Raw genomic sequence first — 25,079 nt, forward strand, 5'->3', positions numbered from 1 at the left:
GATGAATTATTCAGTACATCATGTAGAAAAATCTTCAATATAACTAGGATTTTTGGTTGTTTGTTTGTTTTTACATTGTTTGTTGGTTAAAAATACGTTGTTTTACACATGGTAGTCAAGAAACATAACATGCATATAAATTATTTTAAAGTGTCACAAAAATTAAGTGTAATTAAAAGCAGGTACCAACTAAGGACAGAAGTGGCCCTCAAAATGGTCCTCTTGCAATCTTCAGATCCCCCTCCTCAAAACTAAATCTTTTATCAACTTCATATTGCCAAAGCAAGGTCACTAGAGGAGACTCCAAAGCAACTGAATTCTAGTGTCACATCATTACCATTTTGCACTGAAATTATTTTGCGTTTACTTAATTCTTACTCCTTAAGGGATACCCTAGACTACATAGGGATTTTGTTGTTGTTGCAGTTACTATATCATCAGATATTCAGTTACTTTAAAAAATAAGGGAAATATGTTCTCATCCTATTTTGTGCTACAATTGGGGGATTCAATCCCAAATCTACTGACAGGATGAAAATTAGTGATTTGTTTACTCTCAGACTCATATTTTCATAGCATCATACAATATTCTGAATTAGTATAGCATAAAGAAACTGGAAATGAAAAGAAACACATTTGTTTCACTGACATATTGAATTAAAACACTGATGGCATTAGATGCCTACAGCACTGATTAAATTTATTCTAGGCATGAAGCAACAGTTTATGATTTTCACATGAATAGCATACTTAAATGAAAGGAACATTAATACAATATGATATTAATATACAAATACTCACATTATTCACCTGCCACTGACATTCTGAATTAAATCAGCAATGGGGTGTATAACTGATTAAATATCTACACAAGAGAATGCAACAGCTTATGATTTACAAAGGCAATGGTAGAGCGATCACATCATTATGTTGCCAAATGCTATCTATCACTTTTACTGAACTTAACGAAGATGGATTGCATACCACAGATGAGATGCGGCCTATAAATATTGTCATGCTGATCTTCATCTGACTTTCCCAGGGAAAAGACAAGCAACAAATCAATAACTGAAGAACTCAGATTAGAGCTCCCTCATTACTGCAAATACAAAATAAATACTTAAGGGTGTAAAGTTTAAATTATCCAATAGTTCTAGCCACTGACTTTCGGTAATGTATATACTATTTCACTGTCTCCTAGATTTTGATCTATCTTCTGCAAGTTTTAAAATTTTCTAGGAAGTTTACAGTCAAAACTTTCTTAGTTTTGACTGCACCAGTTCAACTACATTTTTCATTTAATTTCATATTCTTACACACTCCTTTTCTTTAGCAAAGCTGATAAGCAAGAACTGTCAACAAGCTGTTAAAACAAAACAAAGAAAAAATAAATCAAGATAAGTTATATTTGACTCAAAAATTAGAGACTGATTTAATTTATTAATTGTTTCTGACATCAATCATATATATAACAAGCACACAGTATGTTATATTGTAACAGAAACCTTAAATATCAAATATGACAACTCTGTATTGCAACAGTTCAATTAACTCATTATCCTGTTTAGCCTATAAATATAATTTTAGTGCACATGTAAAGTTTGCCAAAATTATACCACAAATCACCATTTTTCTATATCTGTTAAGTATAAAATCATGCGGTACAGTACTAGACATTAAAGATGCAATAAGATAATATAAACAGAGGCTTTGGGTTCTTGCAGGCAAGAACTACCTTAAGTAGAGGATAGAAAAAACAGCTCCGTGGATATAAGCTCTCTATTCCTTCAAACTGACTAACTGACTGCAGTAAGCATGAAAGATGAACATTTGCTGTGAATGAACTTAAGAGAAATAAAATCATTTTGGAATCTTGGTGTGGGGGGGGAGGGCAAAAAAACACCCTCATTTTTTCAGAAAGTAGAATACTGGAATCTCAGATTCTAAAAAGTTCAGTGACTTTCTAACAAGTGAAAATTCAGTCTCTGTGTGATAACTATTCACAGAACACTTCTTAAATATGTGGCAAAAAGAAACTAATAGGTAAGTATCTTTCTGGATTTATAACATTGACTTAGTCTGCATCCATGAAGATGTATAAAATATTATGTGCAATCACTGTACATGTGAAATAAGTATGGCATGAATGGCAGGCAGATACCCAAGTAGTAGGATGTTTATAGCCTAGTCAATCAGCAAACTCATGAAGGTCTACACAAAACACCTGATGAAACTGCTCAGGCAAGGAGTCATTCTAATTAAGCATGGAAAAGACCATGAACGTAACATGCAGTTGATGACTTTAATCATACTTAGATGAACTAGTCAGCCAACTGAAAACACGATAGATTTTTATTGTGTGAACTAACCAACCAATGGAAAAGTAATGATAGAGGGAGGATATTTCTGTGCAATGAAGTGCATTAGATATTGATTAAATGCATCTCTGGGATGGCAGTGGTAAACTCCAGTTTGGAGCTGGACAAGGTACGTGAAGCTGGACATTTAAAAGCTGATCACCCATCAACACTTAACAAACACTTGAATGCTCACTAATAGGGTTTTATAAGCTATGGAGTGCTGATAATGTAAACAGGACAGAGATACTGGAAGGAAAGACTCAGAGGATCAGTCAGCAAATCATACAGTGTTCATGGGACATTTTGCCACAGCTGCTGATGTAAAAACATCAGCAAATTTAAAACAGTAAAAATTTAAAAGCAACATGGAAAGTTGAAGCAGTTACAAACTGTTAATTCTTTATGAATCATCTCCAGTTTAGGAGGCAAAAGCACCTTTCCCAAATACTGAGGATGTGAATGCTAGCGAACTGAAAGATCAGTGTATGTTAGTTCCCATCTTAAACACATTTCAGTTTCATAGTAGGAATAACTAAACAACCCATGGAATGTGCAAAAGTATATATGCCTAGAATAATAACTGATAAGTATAAAGTTAGTAAATGTTATCTAACTATATACTTATTTACTGTACAGATTGTAAATTCTACCCATTAATCATAATATACCACCACATACAAAACCAAAATGTATTGATAAACCAGACATTTTATTTTTTCTAACAAGGTAGCAGTTGTAATAATAATTTTAGCTTTTACTACTTAATGTCTTAGGTTTAACAATGGTCTATCATTTTTACCTTGTTAAAAAGTGAACATCACTGAAACTATACCATATACAATTAAAATAAATGCAATTTGTTTACAGAACTAAAAGCAACTATATTAAAGTATTTATCTTTAACAGATTAAAAATTTCTTGTGGAGAAGAAAGCTCAACAACGAAAGGGACCTCATACAATGTACCAAATTTAATGCTCTGTAAGAGAAATGGGAATATAAATGCCTTTTTGACAGTTAAATTGGAGCCATTTAGTTAGCAAGAATAGTAGCACACATTGGAACACCTTTAAAAGATTCAGACTGTAAAAAGCCTTACAATACATCACAGGATCTGACACTTTATGTTAGCAGTGAATAAATTTTTGCCTTCTATAGACACTAGTGCCTGAAGTTCAAAACAGAAGCAGTCTTTTTTTCACGTAACACTTCCTTTCTCACCATGAAGGATATTACACTGGCAAAAATGTCTTAGTGTAATTGTTTACATAGTTAGGAAAGAAATGGCTCACCAACAATATCTCATCTTAATACTTCTTCCCATTTCTGATTGCTTTGTTTTGCCTGTACTCCCCTTTCCTCTCTCCTTCAATTTCCAATTCTTTTATTTTCTTTTTAGTGTTGTACCACTATATTAAGCCTACTTGAATGCTGCACTCTTCTATAGATACCCTGAGGCAGATGTTGGTTAATGAATAAATTGACTCAAACCTATACCTATGATAAAAAAAGGAAACTGCATTATTAGCTTAGCAGCTCAGGCTCTTATTTCAGAAAGTATTCCTTGTGTAAACATAAGCTTTGAAACTTTAAGCTTTGAATTTTGCACTGTACACATTAAGAGACCACTTTCCAAATATACAGGTATGTCACTGGACTGTGTACTTTCTTAAGAAAATTTTTCTAACACCATTGACAGATTGAACCTTATTCTACATGACAGAAATAAACCTGGCAATCTTGAAAGAAGGATATTTAACATTACGACAATTGTACGTGTGTAGTCTTACCACAGCAACACAGTAGGTCTGCAGCCTCAGAGGTGCATGTGGCTCACTCTGTCAAAAGACATAGGAGTCGGCATGGCCTCTTCATCTAAGCTCATAGGGCATGTCCACAGAGTTGTTCCTATGACCACACCACACTTCTATGTTGTCCTCAGTTTTGCCTCCAGAAATTCTGAGGCAACTTCTTGCTCCTGAATGCAAGTTAGTCATCAAATAGCATGCAACTTACTCTCTAAAGTTAATCTTAATTTGCATTTGTAGTGGGATGGAAGACAGTTCACAGAGATGGTTCATCAGAGAACTGGTTTGAGTTTGTCTTCTCTCAGTTCTCACTTGATAGAAAGTTTAGACTTCTTCAGACTTACAGACCCACAGTTTCATGTTCATCAGAGAAGGAAGAAGGGACATGGATGCTGTTAATAGCATTTTACTTCTAGGCAGACAGAGAAGGAGGGATACCAAAGTAAAGAAGAAAAGGTTGGCAGATGGTTTGGGAATTAGGGCTTAATCATGAATATCATAGAAGGATAAAACAAGGTTCATCCTGTTCAATATTACGTATTTTTGGCCTAATGGCTCAATCCATGGTGATAATAATGTTTCCTAACAGGAAACAAAAAGTTTAGGATACAACCCATCTTCATAATTTTAAATGAATTAAGGCTCCAATTAGCTGTTTGTTCCACCCAAACCGTGAAGAATCTACCTTGGGAATAATATAATATCTTCCACTGGCTTTCTCTAGGTCAAGCTGAGACCTCCCATCCAATGTAGAAAAAAATTCTATTCAGATAATCACGTCACTAATAAGAAAGTCAGCAGGCTATTTATCAGTCGACAAAATAAACAACAGCCAGTGGGAGATGTGGTATAAGAAGGGGATACGCATGAAATATTAAAAATCTCTTATATTAAACAGATGTTTGTTTCTGTTGAAACATTTTCAGTCATTTCAATCTACTCTAAAATTACATTTAGATGGAAGATAAGTCTATTTAGACCTATAAAGATTGAAAGTACTTCATATACTTTTATCAGAGTGTATATGAAATGGCTTCTAGTTTGAATATTACAGAAACATTCAGAAGTTTGAAATAATGGTGTTGTTCCACCTAGAAGTGTTCAACAACAAAGAAAAATAAGAGCAGAATGCTCTCCAGGCTCCCTTTGAGATGAGAGTAAACCATACTGTCCCAAATGAGACTGATAACTTGCAGCAATTTAAACAACTCACATTTCCAAATATGTCCTAATGTAACCTTATGCATTTAACTGCTAGTGAATGCTATTCTTTTCTGTTTAATGTTCCATTACCTCATTTTAACCTAGGTTTTCAGTAACAAATTCTTCAACAGAATGGCAAAAGCTGGGATGTCTGGTTCAGGTAGGGATTTAAACACCTGTTCAGTGATGGCCAAGCGAACATACTGATTCTTGTATTTAACGTCTTCTTCAATATCCTACAATGCCTGTAGTATATTGGGGCTTAAAATTAGATAAAATTAGAAGACAAACTTTCAAAGTGTACGTAATCTCTCTAGACCCCTCCTAGAATATTAAATGAGTTAGGATATGATTTCCAAGTCACTGCTTCTCATAATCAAAAACTCCAGAATGCTTACACAAAGTGAAAAAATAGTCCTTTTTGCAGAGTAAATCCTGCATGATTCTTCAAACTGGAAGAACAGAAAAAGTATGTATCAAAATGTATTTTCCAAATATAATCCCTTTGTGTTTTGTTTCATACAGAACTACCATCGACAACAAACAACAGGAAAGTCACAAAGGTTCTCATGATTTATGAAGAAAAAAGGCACTTGGGATTCTGTTTCTTGGAACTGTAAAAATACAGTTTGCCTTAACAGGTTCCTGAAGCTTTTACAGGATACAAAACACACAAATGTATATCCAGTTTAAGTCACAGAAGCAGTCTAACTTGTCTAAAGTGAGCTGCAAGGGTGATCTTCACAACTAAAATGTGGAAGATTAAGAAAAGAAAAGGAAATGTACCATCTGGCATCCTTTCCTTTTTGGAAGGAAAGACTGAGATCAAAACACATGATAAAGAAAGTAGTCTTGTCACAACATACTTAAAACAGATATTGCTATAATGATGTTAATTTTAAAAATCTCCACAGACTGGATAAAACTCTACATGATGCTATAGTAACAAAATCATGAGCAATACCAAGTGGTTAAATAATTCCTCAATCAAAATAATATTTATTTGTGAGACATCACTGCCAAGAAAACAGGGAATTTTTACAGGTCAGCAGTCAGGCCCAACTCCATCCAGTTACTTATCAAAAAAAAAGAAAGAAAAAGTCACTACTAACTGAATGACCAAAGGAAATAAAGTTAGAAGTTATGAAAGAATTCACTCCCCAAACCTATGCTGCATAAAAATAAAGGTGTTAAGGAATGGCATACTGTGCACATGCTACACTGTTGTTTTTGTTTGTTTGTTTTGATGTCTTTCCTGCTGAAGACAGAACCCTATCAGGTACCAGGTTCTTGGTGAGTTTTGAATCTGTTTTTAGTGAACTGGAACAAGTTAGATAAAGTTGTTTATATGCTGTAAATCTACTTTCCCTGAGCAGAAAATGTGTTAGCTAATGGGTTGTTTATGAGTTGCAAATCTGTTCAGTGAGGTGAAAATTTGTCAGATAATGGGTTGTTTATGAATTCTAAATCAATATTCAGTGAGTCGGAACTATGTTAGATAATAGCTTGCATATGGGTTGTAAATCTGTTTTCAGTGAACTGGAAACATGTTAGATAATGGGTTGTTTCTGGGTAGTAAATCTGTTCTCAGTGAGCTAAAAACATATTAGATAATGGGTTGCTCGTGAGTTGTAAATCTGTTTTTAGTGAACTGGAAACCTGTTTAATAAAGGGCTCTTTATATATCTTAACTGTTTTTAGTGTGCAGAAAAATTCAATAATGTGTTGGATTTGAGTGGCATATCTGATTTCACTGAGGTAGAAATCCATCAGCTAATGGATTCTTTATGAGCAGAAGATCTACATTTGGTGAACTAAAATTCTGGGACAATAATGTACTCTATTTTCACTATTTCACTCGAATACAGTTTTATTTATTTATTTATTTATTTATTTAAAATAAAGTTTTGCCTGATTTGTAGACCTCAGCCTAATGAGGTCAAACAAGGTTGTAAGAACCACAATAGGTAATTCTAATGTGGTTTTGTATCCCTTTCCAGTAAAGTAAAATTTGGTACAAATGCCTACTGATAATTTAGGAAACAAAAGACAGCAAAATAAATGTCAAATACGTTATCTTTTAATCCTGCAATGAAACATTATTAGTGAAATTTGTCAGCTGGATTCCATTCACTAATTTTCATTATTTTCATAGTCAACATGGAAATCAGAAAATTTTCTGTCTTATAGTGAATCGAAGCACTGATTTCAGGTAGTCATTTTGTTTGTTTTTCATATTTGGGTATCACTTTTAATCAAATACTTCTACTGTATCAAGCAGCCCCATGAACTGTTTCCTGTTTGCAGGGAGAGAAAGTCATGTGCCAACTGTGGAAAGGAAGGATATGTGGTACAAGAATGCCAATTTTAAATGAATCACTCAACATAAAGAAAGGTTTTTAAAACATGTGAAGGAAAACAATATAGTAACATATGTTACTTTATACTGTGATGTGATATCCCTTCTCATTTATAATGAATAACAACCGAAGCATTTCTATAAAAACACCCTTGTTCAGAACTATATCCTTAGAATATACAGTACATTTCTGAAGGATACAAAATTTCATCTGACATTCAATTATTCAGAGTGCTGACTCTGCTAATGAAAAATGAAATCAGGCATATTAAGATTACAAGTAGAAACACTTCCTAACAATTTCTTAAAAGTATAATTCTCATTTGTGCTCTATGGAATGTTCTTGTACAACAACCTATTATAAAGTAATGAGGAATAGTTTATTGTTCTTTTAAAAATCCAATTTGTATCTGCATTGCCGCTTCATCAGTATTTCTTTCTCCTGTTTTAAATGTAAAATTCTCCAATGGCTTTTCATGTAATGCTTTTCATCCTATCCTACAACACCAGAGTTAAAATAACGTTGTATCATCCCTGCACACGTGAGCTGGCTGTCTCTCTTGTAGAGCTAATCTCAGCTCTGAATCTCTAGGTTTAATGCTTTCCAGAGAGTAATGAGAATATCCTGACAACATTGCTTAGTTTCCTTTTACTGTATCTCAATATGGATATCATTAATTCCTCTATAATATGCACACATAAAAACTCAAAATTAAATTAAAAAAAAGGCTTTTGTACCATATTCAAAGATGCTTTTCCACTCTTTAATGTGAACAGTTTTCATGACTGGGAATAGCTTCTTAGAACCACAGTGCAGAGGTGCACAGTGATACAATTATCCAGTGTAAACTGTAGAATATAAGTTCATCACTTTGCAGCTGTTTAGCTTCTTTCTTTTCAAAAATATTTTTTGTTAACATGCAGTAGCAAAGGGCAATATGTTCTACATCAAATGTACTTCAATTTTTCTAGTAACTTTCTTTTGTCTTCTTATTGTTTGACCCAGACAAATAGCTAAATGTAGCAATGCCACAGGCAATATAACATGACAGTAGAAATTCAGATGAAAATTATCTACAATATAGGGAGAAAAAAAAAGAAAGAAAGAAAAAAAAAAAAAAAACAATAAAACACTTCAGACATTATGGAAAATGGCTACCAAAATGAACTACAGCCTCTGGAAAAAAATAGAATCACAGAATCACAGAATTTTCTAGGTTGGAAGAGACCTCAAGGTCATCGAGTCCAACCTCCAACCTAACGCTAACAGCCCTCCACTAAACCATATCCCTAAGCTCTACGATTCAATCAGAATTTGAAAAAATAGCATGAAGAACCATAGTAAATATATGCTTCTGATAAATAATTACAGATGAATGATTTATGGCATATTTTAAAATAATTATTAGAAAATAAATATTAGAAAAAATAATAAACTAAAATAAATATTAGAAAATAAATTTAAGGCAGCATAAGATTCTGGAATTTAGGTTTTTGTTGGTAAGATTTTCAGATGGTTAATATTAGGCTATATTTTTCATACATCTGTATTCAGATTTTCCTTGAATTTGAATTTTACCATGACAAACCACAAAAATTTACATTAACTTTGAATAAAAGTTATGCTAGACTTTGTGATGATATTGGTGTTGATTCCTTGAGGAGTGACAGGCCTCAAGTATTCAGAAGCTAAAAAAAACATCAAGTTTAGCAACTCCCCTTGCTAATGTGGTGAATGAAGTGAATATGCAAAGTTACTGAGTAAGCCTCTCCTTGAAAAGGACAATTTCATAGGTTAGAGTATGCCTCAGATAATCACAAGTTGCTTTTCTTGAGCTGACTGCAAGAATGGTGAGTCAACTGGACACACTGACCATGGTCCCAGTATTTTTATACTGAGGAACGGTTATGTCAGCAGAGGTATCTTAGAGTATTCCACTCCCACTAAGTACAAAAATACACAACTGATAATTTCACGATGTAACAGGACTTCTTTCATGTCTAGGCAATGTGTAATGAGGTTTGTTAGAAAAGCTCCAAAAAATTACCATAATACAAATGAAATATCATGACCCCCCTCCCCCTTTTTTTTTTTCTAGTAATATGCTTCACATGTCATAAGATTGCTATAAATTATTTTGAAGTTGTAATACAAAAAGATAGTGTTTAAATTCATCTTACAGAGAAAAATTGTAATAGTTGTATTATATGCTTATGTATAGTAAAACATTATTGGCATTTTTAACCCTATGATGCCAAGTGGTTATCAACTTTTGACTTAATATGTGTTATTCAAAGAAAATACATATAGTGTGAAATTATTTTTTTACTCACTTTCTATTAGCACTTTTCTGCCAGACCAGTTGTCTGTAATAACTTGTATATTTCCAAAGTGTGCATCACTGAAGAATATCCGATTAGAACCTCTTCCTCTCAGACTGTAGTCAAAAGCGAGAGCTATCACATTTTTGAAGTACTCTGGATTTTCATATGGCCTTACTGGTGAATTTAAGTTGGTTTCATCAGAAAGATGTATACTTTTTAATATTGTCCTTCCTGAGTATAACAGGTAACCTTTATGTCTTAGGCAAGTAATTCCATCTTCTGCAAGATAGCCATGTGCACAAGCACAAGATCTTTGTCCATTTCCCCGATAAAGGCAGAGTTGATGACACCCACCATTATTCTTGGCACAAACATTAGTACCTGTAAGAAAAAAAGAAAAAATAAATCTATCTCTTGTACAATTACAAGTGACAAACTTAAATCAGAATGCAACTTTACACATTCCAAGGATTCTTCTCTTAAACTTTATCTACAGTACAGGTAAATCAAAGGCCAAAATAGCAAAGAATATAATTTCAATGACAAATAGACAAAGTAAATTTTAAAGTAAACAATCTATTAGCAAACATAACTAATTAACATTCTTTCCAATTCACACGTGTATATACTTTATAAATAGAAAATGATTGAATGGATTCTTCTTCCACATTCAGATGAAGACTTAGATAGACACTTATGAGCTGTTTCAAATGCTTTGAAATATTTTATTATTTTTTTTTTTTAAACACCTGTTACTGGCAAAGAGTAAATTTAGATACCATCAGAATCCTGCACTGTTCTTAGTCAATTTCTATCAAAATGAAAACATATATATTAATATGTACAAAACTGTGTCAATTCAGGTCCTTGTTTTTAATAACAACGTTTCATAACATTTTGTTCTATTTTCTTTTAAAACCTGACTTTAAAAACTTACTCTCTGACAAATGCATTCCATTAAATAATCATTGTCAAATTAGTAAATTCAATGACATAAACTTCACTTGTTTCAAGCCATATTTAAAATTACAGTAATTGTCAATAATTAGAACCTATTTTCCTTTGTCTTTTTTTTTGGACTATGTATGAAATACAATTATAGTTAGTTTAGATAATGTAGTTTCTGTTTCTGACAGCATTTTCCATACAACAACTCAGCTCTTTCAGTTTTCCCGTTTCTGATTTTTTTCCAGATATTAAAAAAAAAAAAGAAAAAGAAAAAGAAAAAGAAAAAAAAAACAGTCTCAATAAATTGTTTTCTGGTGGAAAACCATTATAATTGTCGGGGTATCTTTAAGTAGTATCTTTAAGTACCATTGACTGCATTTTCTAACTGTTACATTTCAAGCTGAAGATATATTAAAGCAAAAGTAATGGGGGATGAGAGTTAACTTTCCCTTTAAGTTAGAAATGTTGCATTTTGAGTTCCTAGGCAAAATTCCATGCGAAATATTCCTGTGTAGTCATGCAAAAATATTGGGAGACTTATCTGTATACATTTGCACTTGTGGTCTCTTTGAAGAAATTTTTGAATTTTTATTAGGCTAGAAATGTTAATATCTGGTTGGAAGGATGAGTTTGAGAGAAAGGCAAATACATGAAAGAGATTCTCAAGTTTCTAAAATCTCTCTTTGAAAATTTCAGTGCTTCCACAGTTCACCAGCTGTAAGTATCTTAAAAAACAGCCAGGTCTAAAAACAGTTTAATTAAGGTGTATCATTGCAAACAGCACTGAAGGAAAGTAGGAAATCACTCGCTTAGCACTACAGGGCTGGCTCATCAGAAAGGGTAAAACAGGTGTTTGAAAAAAAAAAAAAGCATTAATCATTTGTCAATCATCACAGGTTCTTTGTGTAGTTGTTTTTTTTTTTTTTTTTTTCCTTTTTTTTCCTTTTTTTAATTTTTTTTTAATTAGAAAGTCAGGAGACTAGCTAATTATGATTTTTTTTTAAGGAGCATTGACTACTTCTAGTTCAGTAAACTTAAATATATATATATGTATATATAAAATAGATTTATATAGAAAAAAAATCAAAAAAAATATTTTTCACCTGTTTTTTCCCTTTTGTCCTTCTGGCTCACTGACAGCCCCTCCAAAAGACATTAACCATTTGTACCCTAGTAAAATTTGAAAAATGTATTAAAGATTCATCATTCAGTTATGTTTTTCAAACTAACATTAAAAGATTTTTAGCCTCAGTAACCATTTCTCCTATTACTAATGCAATCGAGTATTTCAAGCTACCAATAAAATCATTACATATAATTAAGCATTTTATCCAATTATATTTTCCTAATCTTAAAATACAAAGCCCTTCCAAGCAAGCAGACATTAACTATTTCTAGCCTAGTTAAAATAAATGGATTTTCTGTGGATATTTTTTATCCATAAAATATTATGTCTACAATACGGTGAAACTGCATGCAAAAATCTTTAATAAAATTAATACACGTGCTCATTGTTATTAAAACTATTTTTTTTTTAAGAAAAAAATGAAAAGACTTTATCATATTGATTGTTAAATGTTTTTTTTTCAAAACAGATTTATTTTATATTTCATATTTAATACAGTTTTTTAGGAAAGATATATATAAAAAACCAAGGTCTTCAGATACATGATGTTGTGATTAAAGCAACTTTTGAGTGCTACCAACACTAGAAATATTTGTATTAAATAGTTTATCTTTTCATGGTAATACTTTCTTTCTCTGTGATTTTGAATATATATATATATATATATATATAAATATATAAATATAAATATATATAAATATATATATATATAGACATAATTTGGGCTGAATTTCCTGGTAGCAGTTTGTTCTGAGGAAATCATTACCATTTGTTGGTAGACTTCTTAACGCTTTTGCTAACTGAAACAAATACATGAAACAAAGATATTGTTTACAAAGGTGATACAATCACGTCTCTATTTCTCACAAAATAGTTCTTGTTTTTTAAGATCTCTACTGATTTAGAATTTTAGGAAAGAAAATAAAACTAAAAGAAAGATTACTGTTAGTGGAGAATAAAATTCAGCCATTTTTATCTTTATATCATAAATCACAGAGAGTATATGATAACTTTTGTCTCTTCAATTTCCAAAACAAATCAAATTCCAATGATATCCAATTATTTACAAGGTCTCTTCCCACACAAAAATGCTGGACTGAAAACCAAGGAATTTCAGGAAATAAATATTTGAGAGACAGAGGCTGGGATTTTCTAGTCGTGAAAGAAAATTCTGCTTTCCAACAGAATTTTGAGACAGCCTGAGATTGCTGCTTTTTAAATCATAGTTTAAGGTCTATCTCATTCCTACAGAAAACAAAAAGGAACAATACAATTTGTTCTGGTTTTAGACTTTCTCCTGAAAACACTCAGGAGGATTTTAGTAGAAATTGTACTATATATAGTTTTTTAGTATATTAACTTAAGCTAAAAACAAAACAAAACAAAACACAAACAACTTTAAGAGTAAATGTGGAGATATTGCAAAATCTATTGCCATAAATCATTGATTATTTAACTTTTTGTATGCTTTAATATACATAAAATGTACCAGGCAATATTGAAACACGTAATAGTATCCTTAAGAACAGCCAACCTTTCTCTCGTGCTCTATTAAAGATTTTCACTTCCTTCAGGTTTATTCCAAGGCCAGTCCTCATGGTCACAGCATCCGTGGCCTCATTCTTGTGGCCTCTTCTAATAGAGCCATTTGCATGTGCTCTGCCAAAAAAGTTGAAGATGTCTGATCAACAATCCTCAACTAATTCACACCAAACAAATGACTGAAGGGCAGTGGAGAGTTTGCCTAACAGAAGGTGAAGTAACCTTGTCTCATCTATGATGCTGATATGCTTAGCTTTCAGTATCAGAAATACCCTTTCTTTGGAAACTGTAACTTTCTGCAATCCATTCTCTGACCTTGCTAAGGAATGGCTAATCCTACAAAGGTGAAACACCTGGCACTGAAATAACATTTTGAGACTCAAATACTTATGAAAAATAAATTACCTGTCAGACCAGTAGATGTAAGCTCCAAACACCGCGACAGAAAACATATCCACATTGCTCCCTGACAGCACAATCTCCCGATTCCCTCCACTTTCAAGGTCAATCCTTTCTATCTTGTCGGTACGAGCATCACACCAATATAATTTATTTTCCTAAAGATAAATTTTAAAGGAAACATCAACAGTCTTGTCCAAGTATTTCATTAAGAGTTATTAAGATTACAGCAAAGCGATAAACCAATTGACTTTAATGAAACATAACAAATATTGTACATTTTAATGTATACTGGAAGACAAAGAAACTAACCTCATAGTCAATGGAAATCCCGTTAGGCCACACAATCCCCAGGCTCACAAGCACAACCTTCTCAGACCCATCTAAGTGTGCCTTCCCTATGCAAGGAGTCTGTCCCCACTCTGTCCAAAATAAATACCTAAAATATTGCAGAAATTACCAATTAAAATTTAGCATCAAAATAAAGAGATGAAAATGTGTAATACTGTACTTCAATAGCAAACAAAATTAGTAGGTATTTTAGGTATTTAGGTACCATTAGTAGGTATTTTAAAAGCATAATAAGGCTTATGTATCTTCGTATAACCTTTAGAGGATGAGTGTATTTTAACACTTGTTTGATAACATATTTTTTAGACAGATTCTTTGCAGATGTTTTTTATGAAGTCATTCTTAAAACTGTAAATAATCAGTCAACATGCAGCTCTTTGATATAGCTTTACTGCTTGGGAAAATCAAAGAAAATTATAAAGAAATTACTGCAAAGCAAGCGCACACATCTAATACCTACTAAAAACATCGTGATTATACAGGTGATGTATGTATAACTAACCAGGAGGTTAAAGGAATCTAGAAGATTCCCAAGCACCTGGCAAAAAGATAGCACAAGATATTTAATATTGGACTATTAATGGTAATAAATATAAATAAATAAATAAATATAAACTTAAATAAACTATTAACTAGCCCAGAAATAAAAACTTGATCTTCCCAGAAGTCTGGGAAGGGACATCTAAAATACTTGTTTCCTGGACCTTTGCAGATAGCAGTATGCCACATATGTATTTGGTGTGTATACTGCAATGCTTGAATAATAACAAACAAACTTTTTTAGGAACTACCCCATGTATGTTACATAGCTAACATGGAGATGCGAGTGGCAGAAATTTGATGCAGTCCTGGATTAACTTTCAAAAATTATCTGTGAATAAAATTAAGTCAGAGTTTATATATCCATCCCTCCAAACACAAATCAAGTTCCTCAAATGTCTTCAAAGGAAGTAGTTTCAAAGTCGGAGAAATATTTCATACTCCCCCTCTCCCCCCCCCCCTTAACCCCATATTTCAATCACAATGTTGAGCTTCATCAGAAAACTGCCATTTAACTGTATGGAAGAAAAAAAAAATCAGCCCAATATGTTTAAATGAATAAGTATAACTGGTGAGGGGCAAAGACCCTCCTTTGTAGGACTACACATTCTTAACTTTTTCCCTAGTAATATAAATAATGTTACCAACCAGCTGAATGCTGGCTGCTTCATATCTTGGTATAATGGGCAGATTGAATGAGATGAAATAACTGCTATTTTCCTTTCCGTTTTTATAGCTGTCAACTCAAGCTCCAAGAGAAATGAAAAAATGAGAAGTCAGAGCAACGGGAGAGTGGGGAGAAAAGAGCACCTTTGAAAGTTTTGCCTGGCAAAGGAAAAGAGATATGACAATAATGCAGAGGCTAAGAAGGCATTTATCTCCCCACATAAAGAAACATCTTTCCTACATCTTGAAAACATTGCTGTCCTACTTGTATAAAGTAAGTTTGATTGGAGACATCTGAAGAGATGTTGTGGCACAGTATTAAGAGAGTCCAAGTTTACCTGCATTCACAAAAAGTGTACCTTTCTAGCAGACATGTAAAGTATTTACTAATCTGTAAGTAAGGTGTGAATACCTATTTGTGTTTTGAAGACGTGAGGTTTACCCTTCTGGTCAGAATAATTTTATCAGGTTTATGTGTACTTTTCTGCAAAGGCTTTTTTAAAATTTTTGTTTTTATTTTTTCCCCTCCTCTGTAACAGAAGACCACAAATGTTCTGGTACATTAAGCACAAAAATATTTTAGCTAGATCCCGAAGAACAGCATAAATCCAAAACTGTTAGCAGATACAGTGAAGCATCCAGTGGTGCTATATGAACATAGCTGTAATCATTTGTGGCAAAAGCTTTTATATTATGCAGAAAATAAAACTCACTATTGCTTTCACCTTCACTCTTAAATACATTTAGTTTCAATTCCCTAGTCTGCAGAATACACAGATCACTACATCTAAATTCTTATAAAGGAAATTGTGGCAAAGATCCAGGCAGCATTTCGCATCAATGGTATCAATCTGGACTCATTGAGAAGTCAGAATTCTTCATTACTAGGCCTGCAGACTCCTCTAACTGAGTATAGAGACTGCTTTCCTGAACATACTGTGATACTCGTTTGATTGAAGCTGAGGAAAATGAGTGACACATCTTCATCTCTAGGTTTGAGAGGATACATATAATGTGGCCTGCGTTTTGCAGGATAACTGTAGCATTTATATCCACTGAGTCATAAATCGACTCACAAAGCACATTTCATGTTCCAATGAAGAAAAGATGGGACTTCTTTGCAGAATTTACTGCTTCTGCATTACTTGTAACTCTATTAACAATAGCTTTGGAGCTTCAAGGGGACAGAAAGTTCTGTATTTGTCTTAGTGCTTCACCGTAGTCTGTACTCTTATCAAACAGTTGGATGAAAACAGACGTAATTTTTGACACTCTCTTACCCATGTGCTTCATTTAACATAGCTCTCAGCCACCTTGGGCAATTTCCTTCATTGTTGCATGATGATGTTACATGATACTGGAATTTATAACTGTAAATGATTACACCATTCTATTATTTCAGCATCACTCTGAGGTCTTCATTACCTAGTGTGACTTTTTTGGATTTGCTGGAAACTTGAGAAGTACTCAACAGATTTATCAAGTTTCCAATCAATGTCTACACTTCTGTTAAAATGATTATGTTAGAAGATAAAAACTTGTGCAAAGAAGATACAGTAGTTCAATTAGACAGAGACTCATGAAAAATCTCAGCATATGTTAAGAACATTTTCTTCCACCTGTGTTTAGTTACAGAACAATACATTCCAGTACAATCCTTTCAGGTTCTGATTTCTAAAAGCTTCAGTGCTAACATGCAGACTTTAAAAGAAATACAAATAGCCACAGTAATGTTACCCTTTTTCTGGATGTACTGCAATAGATCTTGGCTGGTCCAAACCCTGGGATATAATTACATATCGGAATGAGCCATTGAGTCTGGAAACTTCAATTAAGTTGAAGCCATGATCCGTCCAATATATGTTACCTAGGAAAAATACCATGAAGTTACTGGAAAAAGCAAACACTACTTGAAATGTGAATTCTTGAGAAATTAATCTTAAATGTGTAAGTTAAGACCAGAAACTAGCTGCTATATTTTAAATTACATGCATCTAATATTTTTAATTTCCAGTCCTAGTCAGCCTTCTGCTTTAAAGTATAAGGCTGTAATAAAACTAACTCCTCCTCCTCCCCCCCCCCCAATTAAATCAAATTAAATATATAAATAAATAAATAAATAAATAACCTCCACACAAAAAAAAACAGTTGTACTATGTTTAAAAACAAAACAACAACAACAACAAAAAACTAAATTACTGAAAGCAAATCAAGTTATTTAGTCTTGAGCTGAAATGAAAGTGCATACTGTCAGACATCATGACAGTACCTCAAGCAGGTAAACTCCTACCTGCTATCCAGTCCACTGCAATGCCTTCAACTCTTCCCAAGCCATTTGTAACAATGTCTTCTTTCCATGTCTGGTCTCGTTTAGATCTGCTGATTTTGTTGAAACCCATGTCTGTCCAATAGATTGTATCATTACCTAGAAAAAAATATGATAAGGATTCTTGGATTAATTTAGTTACTTCAGTCCAGGTACCTATGTCAGTAACTGTAAAACTTCAGTAATATGTCAGAGTAAACAAAGGAATGGTTATCAACACTATCATTTTAGTTCCAGAATATTCAGTGCTCTGAAGAACTGCAGTGCCAAACTGACTATATAGTCATTTCCTTCAGTAATCATTCAGATTAAATTTTGGCAGTAGCAAAAAATGTAACTAGAAAAAAAATAGAAATTTGACAGTGATATAATAAAAACATAGAAAATGGACTCATAGAAAATACTCACTAAATTAATTTGCACTAAACTAATAAGGATCCCTGTGGGTTTCAGATACAAATAATATTACAACATTTGCTGAGTTCCAGTTTACATTTGGAGATAGATCCAAATGATCCAAGTGATAAGCCCCTCTAATTTTATTAAGACACCAATTTTCAGGGGTTCTCTTATGCTAATAATCAAAGTCCTGTGTATCTCAGTAAAACATAACGTTCTCAGTAGGACTCAACCACTGAAAACCCATGTCATAGGAAACAAGGCAATAGGAATACAAATTGAGCAACTGGCCTTTATTCTGCTATAGACTTATAAAAGTGGATGACATTGCACAGAACTATGCATCAATGCTGTCTGTCGGGTGTCACTTAATATCATAATTGTACAAACCTGTTTTATTTTCCAAATTACTCGGAAATTAATAGAAATGGGGATGAAAATTCCCTTCAGCATCTGCTTCCTGAAGTCAGTTCTGGCTTCAGACAGATGGAAGGAAAGCCTATACTCAATTTGAAGCCTTCAGCAGATATTTATCTATTCTATTTTATTCTATTTTATTCTATTCTATTGCTGGAATCTGAAAAGAGAAGTAGTACCTGGGAATGACCATGACCACAAAACAGGAAACAACTATCTGCAATTTTCTGCAGCTTCTACAAGTATTTTGCTGAGTGTTGAGCATTAGTATCCACTGCCTTGTACTCCAGTACAGTCCTCAGGCAGCTTATTAGCAAACAGTTAAAATGAACTCCATGCATTTTGCCAATAAAAATTTGGTAGCTCAAGAGTCAACATAAGAAGTACTCATTGAGAATTACCCTTTTTCCTAGGCCTTGTGAGCTTAGTCTGTAAATGTTCAAACCAATTATTTCAACTAACAGAGTACAATCTATTCTCCTTTGCACCTTTACATACCTGCCACAGATACAAATGCCTAGAGGCACAATGATAGCATGAGTAAGAGCAGGGACAAACTATAGACAGAAATCTGGGGAAAAATGTGTGACAGTGGCTCTGGGTTCCCAGCTCACACTAAGTACAACAAAACTGAATGAAGAATTGAGAAGACTCTGCTTCTGAGAAAAGCAAAATCTTCAAAGTCTCAAGCCCCTTCTGAGGTTAACTACTGCAGAACTGAAAGGGGCTCAGCAATAAGAATGTGTTCTTTCAAAACTATTAATGATTTTATTACTCTATTGTAATATACAGTCAACTTCTACCTCCTCCATACATAGTTGCAATTATTTATTTATTTGTTTTTATTTCTTTCCCATTTATAGGAATGGGATAAGATATCTTCCACTTATATGATAAACTATACAAAATATTTACCTGCATGAAAGTCTATGCCCACTGCAAATGAAGTTCCGGATACAGGCATTAAAGCATCCATTTTATCATTTGGATCAAGAGGTATTCCTCTAATCCCTTCATGAACAGAATACATAAGAAATGATTCAACACCTAAGGGGAAAATCAAATAGGTAATGAGAACAAAATGGAGACTCCTAATCAACAAGACCTGAGGAATTAACATGTGCTAGACATAATTTTCCAATACAGCTCCATAATTTTCTAGAATGATAAATCCAGCTCTTTGAAAACACATTCATGAATTATTATGGCATATTTATAATTAAATTACAAATACACATTCCTTCTATTTTACAATAGAAGGAAATTATTGTACATTTAAAGCAAGCACCATCTTATGATCAAGTAATTAGCTTTAATGAAAAATAAAGCTAAGAAGAAAATACTTTGAATTATGAGAAATTTAAGAATATTTTCAGTGCATAAATTTTTTTATCATATGCATTATTATTTTCAGTGCATTTTATATATTCAAGGGACAGTTTTACAGAACTTGTAGAAAGCAGGACTCAAGACTGTATAAATTGTCTTCTGAGGCATGAGATTCCTCTCACCTCATTTAATCATGCACACTTCCTTTACAGACAACACAGAAATGCATAGTTTAAGGGAGAAATGCATGTGATGTATTTTAAATGTTTACATTTGTGTTAGTTGCACTCCAGAAGCATCTATTTCTATTAAGTGGGAAGAAACAGTTGAGATGAATCACACCTTTCTACAAATAGAATTATAACAAGTAGTTTGTTGCATTAATCTCAAAGTTCATATAATAGAACACTTCTAAGTTTAAGGGAAATTACACAGCATAATGATATGCAACTTGGAATTTTTAAGAAGTCCAACTATGATACAGGAAAAGTTCCTTTTTCTTCACACATTTTTTAATAAATTTATTTCTTTGTAAAAAGCTAGCTCATAGAACACAATATGAACCACAAAGTTTCAGATAGAGAATTACCAAATTTTGTTTAAACAATAAGAAACCTAGCTCACAAATGAAATGAGCAATACTAAACAAATATGGTATGTGCAGAACAGTACTTCTCAGTTTTTGTCTGAGTTTTTAAGAAAGAATAAAAATAGTTAAAATTAAAATTAGAAGAAAATTTAGTCCTAATATCTGTTATTATCTAGAATGCAGTATAAAGGAAGAAAACTTCAGATACACAATATCCACCAGTTTTACTTTAACCCACAACTGCAAGTTATGAGTATCTGAAGTAAAATTAAAAGAACTATATTAGAAAAAATAAATAAAAATTGTTAAGACCATGTTATTAAGTTACATATGACAAGCACTAAAGTAGTAGAAAAGCCACATTCATGTTGCTTAACTGTTTCTACGTATTCTCTATCATGAGTTAGATGAGGCAGCAATTCCCTATTTATTTCCCTATTTATTCCTAAGGAATAAATAATTTCTATATTTATTCCTATAGGAATAAATAATACAAAATGTATACAACTATAGCACACCTCAACAATAAAGTGCCTTTTACTGTTTTGTATTATTCAGGCAAAAAGTAAAACTTCAGATGTAAGCTGTTTTCATTTTCTCCTCCTCAAATAGAAAAAAATAATAAATAAAATAATAATAACACATAATATATATTATATAATATATATAATGATATAATATATTATATACAATAAATAATTATATCATTATTATTATTATTATTATTATTGTTATTATTATTATTATTATTATTATTATTTTACTTTACTTTATACTAAGGGCAATACAATAACAGTAGATATCAAACATTTCAAATACTGCAGTCTGTAATTTAGATTTAAGATATGGCCTAGATCAAATATATATTGACCAAATGATGGGAAAGGTGATCTGCTTTTCTGTCTGCATTAGGAAAAAATGTGAAAAATATTCCTTAGAGCTTCCACAAAAAGTTAAGCAGAACTAAAAGAATAAATTAAAAGTCATATTGAAATTCTGTCTTAACCACAGTAAACACTCCTCTTTCTCTGTTGCAGCTTGAATCATACATATTAAGTATGGTTAAATGAATTAAAATGAATAAATAAAGTTTCTTTGTATATTGCTTACAGTGTTCCCATAAAACTGAAGTTAGCTAAAGTAAATACTGAAAGCATTTTACCTTTGCATGACATGCGGTTTTTTTTGAAGGTTGTAGCCTACTGTACAAACACAGGTCCTGGTGGTTTCTGATGTAGGTAAACAGAGCTGGGAACATCCACCATTGTTTAACTGACAAGAATTGCTGCCTAGAACATAACAGGGGAGAAGACACAAGAGGCAGCAAAATTTTAACAGTATAATCCTGACTAAAAATGAGTGTTGTCATCAATTTATTAATATTAACAGAACCAAATTTTGTTCAGGTAAAGTCTTGGCAGTGGAAATATGCACAAAATACTTCAGGCTGTACTATTATTCATGCATTTTGTCATGCTACAGTCATAGTATTTTACCTGTGCACTGAGTTGTGTTTCTTTTTTTTCCCCTCACCGTTACAAATAACATTTTTTTGAATAATGCCTTTTTTATAGAAAAAACATACGATAAAACTGAAAATGTCATATTAAGTTTATGAGTAGCAATACTGAAATCTCACTAACTTTAGTCCAGAAGGCATATCTTATTCTAGACCATCAGCAAAACATGGATCATATTTTATTAATTCAAATGGTATACTAGTCTTGCATCTTCACGAACTACCACTTGTCTAGTATAATTTACACACACTCCAATGTGATCTCATAGCTCTCTGATCCTACTTCTTAATTAGAACATTTCATTTTAATACATACTTTTTAATAAGATGTACAATGAACTTTGTACAAAAGTACAATAATACAACTCAGTAATTTGAAGCATCACGAAGAAACACTTAAGTCAACTATGACATACAAGGAATTAGTTGACTGCAAGTTACCAAACCCATATGAATCTAAGCAGTACTTATTGCATTTATTTCTGTATTCATAACTTTGAGATATTTCTTCATCTGAAGTCATAAATATGCACTAATGATTGAACTATACGAATACGAAAGACACCTGAGACATCAACCATTCTGTGATTCTCCAACATTTAAAACTAAGGGCAAGACTTCCAAAGCACATTTGGTATTTCCTAGATTTGGTAAAATGGCAAGTGTTCAAGGGAAGAGCTCAATATGGAACTGAATTAATAACATTGGGCCCTGAAAACGAGGGCTGAGAATAATGAAACTAATCTCACATTTTCATAGACTTCTTGATGGACATCTTGAGCATGACAAACTGGTGATGAATACGTGATCTTTGAGAGAAAAGGTTGAAATTCCTATGGAGTAAATCTGTTGATTAACTTTTCCATGGCTAACTGTAATTTTAATGACTAACCACCCTGACTGAATCTTAACCATTCAAATAAAAGATTTTAGAACACCCAAATGATGCGTATCTAAGATTTGGGTCTGACTGCTGATGCACACATAAGTCATACATGCAAAAGCAAGTTATTGCCACCTTTAAGAACACTTTATTCATACCTGTGCCCTTTGTAGCATTCATCTCCCATTCAAAAGTGGAAGAAAAAAGGTTAAAAAAAAAAAGGTAAAACTTAAATGACTTTGTCAACACACAAAGCTCTAATATATGATCTAATATAGTGGAAGAAGTGGAGCAGCCCCAAAAGCCTTTCTTCACACTTGTGTTCTGTGAGATGATGTTAGAAGTTCTAAAATTAGTTATAGAAGATTAATAATGATAAAAATAGCAAATTATGTAGATCAATATACAATTCTAGTATATCAGTTAGTGTATTTACCAAGTATAAAGGTGGCATCCAACCAGGGAGAAATTTCTGAGTGAAAAATCTAGCAACTGTACAATGAGAAAACATGGTGTGACTTTCAACTGCAATAGAAAAAAAGCAGAACCCTCTTGTTTCTAAGTAACTTATTTTACAGACTTAAAATATTTGTATTAATCCTCTGCTTTAGGTCAAAATCAGTGTTATTGTTAAGGATCTTGAGTCCCACTGTGTTAAGTGGTCTTAGGATCACACAAATTTATTTGGTCAACGTAGGACTTTTATCTTGTTGTAGTACCCAACAACGGATAAGCCTCAGTGCCAGATTTTTCTCAAATGAAATGTGACCCTTGTTCACCAAGAAATAGAATGCTGGGTTAGTAACAAGAACACTTTATGAGATATAACCTTCATACTGCAAATATACGGAGACACCAAATGTTCAACACAACACAATGTATCTAAAAAGACACCAACTCTACTTAAGCACAAGTCTTGTGTACGTTAATAAAACCAGATATTAAATATTTCTCCCTACCTAAAAGCTAGCTAATGAGATCTTTGGACTACATATTGTCCATCAGACAGCATAGCTCCATGCTTAGACTACTTATTTTCCACCAAATATCAGACGCTTTAGCTCCATCCTGTGTTCTTTTGGAAGCTTCTCCACAAAACGAAATCATTTGTAGATCTCATTGTCATTACTTTCAGTGCAACCATCAGCACTTTGAAAGCAGCTGGAATCAGAAATAATCTCTTTCTAAAGAATCTCCCAAATGTTTTCATCTCTAATCACCTCCAAATTCATAAAACTGTGTGCATGATCCCAAATTACACTTTTTCTTATTATTTTAATTCCCACTTTGCCATCTAAGTTTTGGCAGGATTAGTAATATTCCCCCATTTTGTTGTTGTCTAAATTTTGATTTATACTGCCATAATTTCTGTCAATTTAAATGAATTAAGCTGTCTTAAAACCAATAGATAATTTAGAATATTAACAAATTCTCTGTTAATACTTTATTTGTTTAAACTTTCAAAAATTTGAGACTGTTTACACACCTGCTCTTATTTTCTGACTAAAAATTTTAAACTTAGACTTTAAGGAACTCCAACACTCATTACAGCATGAACTGTGGAAAACATCTAATAAATTAAAACACATCAGGCAGATGTACTAAATCAATGATCTTATATTCAATAATTTATTCAATAATTAAATATTTAAAAGTATTTTATAACAGAATTATAATGAAATGAATGTTACTGTGTTCAAAGAATGGATGGAAAATAACACAAGAAAAGGTACTACGTAACCTAAGAGCTGGTTAAATGTGCTTAAAATTTTACATACCTTGCTGTGCTGCCTTATCATACACTTTCATATGCACAACACCTGAAGTTTTGTTTCGTAGAACAGCTGGGTTTCTTCCATCTCTTTTGTTACATGTACCAATCTGAGCTAAATTCTGGTCTGCCCACCAAAGCTTTTATCTGTAAAATTTTCAAAATTTTAAAATTAAGAGGAACATTATTGAATTACTTATGTTTGAAATCTAAGGGGAGA

General features: G+C 32.6%; 1 protein-coding gene across 1 annotated transcript in view; it reads right to left on the reverse strand.

Moving 5' to 3' along the window:
• The window catches only part of LRP1B (LDL receptor related protein 1B), a 501,801-nt gene that overhangs the window by 144,827 nt on the left and 331,895 nt on the right, over positions 1-25,079 (reverse strand). Inside the window, 10 exon segments of the mRNA XM_032190067.1 lie at positions 10,064-10,435; positions 13,663-13,787; positions 14,076-14,227; positions 14,382-14,508; positions 17,364-17,493; positions 17,917-18,051; positions 19,684-19,815; positions 21,849-21,870; positions 21,872-21,975; positions 24,867-25,006. Coding sequence (XP_032045958.1) covers positions 10,064-10,435; positions 13,663-13,787; positions 14,076-14,227; positions 14,382-14,508; positions 17,364-17,493; positions 17,917-18,051; positions 19,684-19,815; positions 21,849-21,870; positions 21,872-21,975; positions 24,867-25,006 — 1,439 coding nt within the window.

This window comes from Aythya fuligula, chromosome 6 (genome assembly GCF_009819795.1).
Source record: "Aythya fuligula isolate bAytFul2 chromosome 6, bAytFul2.pri, whole genome shotgun sequence".
Lineage (NCBI taxonomy): Eukaryota > Metazoa > Chordata > Aves > Anseriformes > Anatidae > Aythya > Aythya fuligula.